We start from the raw sequence: 3892 nt of genomic DNA, 5'->3' as shown, positions 1-3892 counted from the left end.
GGACACTGGAATGTGGGACACTGGCATGTGGGACACTGGAATGTGGGACACTGGAATGTGGGACACTGGAATGTGGGACACTGGCATGTGGGACACTGGCATGTGGGACACTGGAATGTGGGACACTGAAATGTGGAACACTGGCATGTGGAACACTGGCATGTGGGACATTGGCATGTGGAACATTGGAATGTGGAACACCTGGCATGTGGGACACTGGAATGTGGAACACTGGCATGTGGGACACTGGAATGTGGGACACTGAAATGTGGAACACTGGAATGTGGAACACTGGCATGTGGGACACTGGCATGTGGGACACTGGAATGTGGGACACTGGAATGTGGGACACTGGCATGTGGGACACTGGCATGTGGGACACTGGAATGTGGGACACTGGAATGTGGGACACTGGCATGTGGGACACTGGCATGTGGAACACTGGAATGTGGGACACTGGAATGTGGGACACTGGCATGTGGGAGACTGGCATGTGGGACACTGGAATGTGGGTCACTGGAATGTGGGACACTGGCATGTGGGACACTGGCATGTGGAACACTGGAATGTGGGACACTGGAATGTGGGACACTGGCATGTGGGAGACTGGCATGTGGGACACTGGAATGTGGGACACTGGAATGTGGGACACTGGCATGTGGGACACTGGAATGTGGGACACTGGCATGTGGGACACTGGAATGTGGAACACTGGAATGTGGGACACTGGAATGTGGGACACTGGAATGTGGAACACTGGCGTGTGGGACACTGGAATGTGGGACACTGGAATGTGGGACACTGGCATGTGGGACACTGGAATGTGGAACACTGGCGTGTGGGACACTGGAATGTGGGACACTGGAATGTGGGACACTGGCATGTGGGACACTGGCATGTGGGACACTGGCATGTGGGAGACTGAAATGTGGAACACTGGAATGTGGAACACTGGAATGTGGAACACTGGAATGTGGGACACTGGCATGTGGGACACTGGAATGTGGGACACTGGCATGTGGGACACTGGAATAGGGAACCCTGGAGTGTGGGACACTGGCATGTGGGAGACTGGAATGTGGAACACTGGAGTGTGGAACACTGGAATGTGGGACACTGGCATGTGGGAGACTGAAATGTGGAACACTGGAGTGTGGAACACTGGAATGTGGAACACTGGAATGTGGGACACTGGCATGTGGGACACTGGAATGTGGGACACTGGCATGTGGGACACTGGAGTGTGGAACACTGGAATGTGGAACACTGGAATGTGGGACACTGGCATGTGGGACACTGGAGTGTGGTACACTGGCATGTGGGACACTGGAGTGTGGGACACTGGCATGTGGGAGACTGGAATGTGGAACACTGGAATGTGGGACACTGGCATGTGGGAGACTGAAATGTGGAACACTGGAATGTGGGACACTGGAATGTGGGACACTGGCATGTGGGACACTGGAATGTGGGACACTGGCATGTGGGACACTGGAGTGTGGAACACTGGAATGTGGGACACTGGAATGTGGGACACTGGCATGTGGGACACTGGAATGTGGGACACTGGCATGTGGGACACTGGAATGTGGGACACTGGCATGTGGAACACTGGAATAGGGAACCCTGGAGTGTGGGACACTGGAATGTGGGACACTGGCATGTGGAACACTGGAATGTGGAACAACTACCACAATGGAAAGATGTTTGATAGCTTCTTATAAAGTCTCCCCACAGAACCCAGCTACATGCACCTATAAGTTTGCCCAGATGAACCAAAAAATGCTTAAATAGGCTCATGAATATTTAGAACGGCTTTATTCCTCACTTCTAAAATGCTTTCCAGCAGATGACTGGGTAAATGAACAGTAGTACACGTAATATTATTCAATGATAAACAACAACAACAAAGACTATCAAGTCACAGAAGGACACAGAGGAGCCATGAATATACATCGTCAAGTGAAAGAAGTCAGTGAGAAAGGCTACGAGCTGTGTGCTCCAACCATGTGATGCTCTGCAGAAAAGAAAGCTATTGGTACTTGATAAAGATCTGCGGGCGCTGGAGAGGTGCTCAGGGGCTATGAGCACGTGTTCCTGCCATGGACCCAGGTTTGATTCCCAGCACCCACATGGTAACTAACAACCATTTGTAACTCCAGTTCCAGGAGATCCAAAATCCTCTTATGGCCTCCCCAGTCACCAAGCATGCATGTGGCATGTGTACATACATGCAGGCAAAATACTTATACACATAAGACAATAAAACAAATAAAAGTAAACAAAACAGTGATTGCCAAGGGTTCAGGAGAAAAGAGGGTAAGATAAATAGGCATGTCCATATGATATGATACCCTGTCCATATGATATGATACCATGTTCATGTGATATGATACCCTGTCCATGTGATATGATACCATGTCCATGTGATATGATACTATGTCCATGTGATATGATACCCTATCCATATGATATGATACCCTGTATGTGATATGATACCATGTCCATGTGATATGATACCCTGTCCATATGATATGATACCCTGTATGTGATATGATACCATGTCCATATGATATGATGCCATGTCCATGTGATATGATGCCATGTCCATGTGATATGATACCCTGTCCATATGATATGATACCCTGTATGTGATATGATACCATGTCCATGTGATATGATACCCTGTCCATATGATATGATACCCTGTATGTGATATGATACCATGTCCATATGATATGATACCATGTCCATGTAATATGATGCCATGTCCATATGATATGATACCCTGTCCATGTGATATGATACCCTGTCCATGTGATATGACACCATGTCCATGTGATATGATACTATGTCCATGTGATATGATACCCTATCATATGATATGATACCCTGTCTGTGATATGATACCATGTTCATGCGATGTAATACCATGTCCATGATATGACACCCTTTCCATATGATATGATACCCTGTCCATGTGATATGATACCATGTCCATGTGATATGACACCATGAGAGTGGACACATGCCATTGAACATTTGTCAAAGACCACAGGAGGTACAACACCAGAATGAGCTCTGATGTAAACTGTAGACTTCATACTAAAATATCAGTGTTGGTTCCTTGATGCTAACACAGGTTCCATATCCACACAAAGGATTAATAATGGAGAGGAATAATGAAGGCAACAGGGGGAGCTGATGGGGACATTCTAGACTTTCTGCAAACCTAAAATTGCTCTAGACAAATAACTCACTAAAAAATGGGAGTGGTTAAGGTCCTTGTTCCCTGACGAATGGCCACTGTCTGGGCCTTTGGGTTACTAGCCAAAGAGAAGGCAGTCTAGAGGGGCCCAGTCCCCAGGGAAGGTCAGACCTGGTCACCCTTGATGTTAACTGTCTGCCTTCCCACAGCATCTCCGCCATAGCACACCAGGTGGCTCTTGGGCTTGTGTAGGCAATGGCCAGGAACATCTTGTTCTGTTAGCAACTGCAGTGTTTACTTTCCTCTCTGCTGTGACAAAATACTTGGTGGGAAGCAACTTAAGGGAAGAATATTATTTTGTCTTACAGTAAGGGAGTTCAGTACAATATGGGTGTGGAAGGGGAAGGCATGGCTGCAGGAACTTTGGGCTACTTGTCCACGTCTGGGTGGATGAAGGTGCAGGTGCTCCCCTTCCTGCATTGTGCTGTCTTGGCCCCCAGCCCATCCGGATGACTTGGGTCTTCCATCCTTAGTAAATCTGTCTGGAAATATACTCATAGACACACCCAAAACCATACCTCATTGATACTTGTGTTTTCCTTAATTCAATCCAATTGCCAGTTGAAATTAACAACCATGCCAAGTGTAAATTCTATCCTCTTCCATGGCAAGAGGAAGGCACAC

The 3892-nt window shown here is 47.6% G+C and overlaps 1 protein-coding gene across 1 annotated transcript; it reads left to right on the top strand.

The window, feature by feature from the left end:
- The first annotated feature begins 296 nt into the window (after positions 1–296).
- Positions 297–1724, top strand: LOC127666289 (uncharacterized PPE family protein PPE54-like). Its single transcript, XM_052159094.1, has one exon. The coding sequence runs from the start codon at positions 297–299 to the stop codon at positions 1722–1724; it is 1428 nt and encodes a 475-aa protein (XP_052015054.1).
- The last annotated feature ends 2168 nt before the right edge of the window (positions 1725–3892 follow it).

The sequence above is a fragment of the Apodemus sylvaticus genome, chromosome 15, assembly GCF_947179515.1.
Source record: "Apodemus sylvaticus chromosome 15, mApoSyl1.1, whole genome shotgun sequence".
Taxonomy (NCBI): Eukaryota; Metazoa; Chordata; class Mammalia; order Rodentia; family Muridae; genus Apodemus; species Apodemus sylvaticus.
The sequence above is the reverse complement of the archived record's forward strand: the minus strand, read 5'-3'. Positions and strand labels throughout refer to the sequence as shown.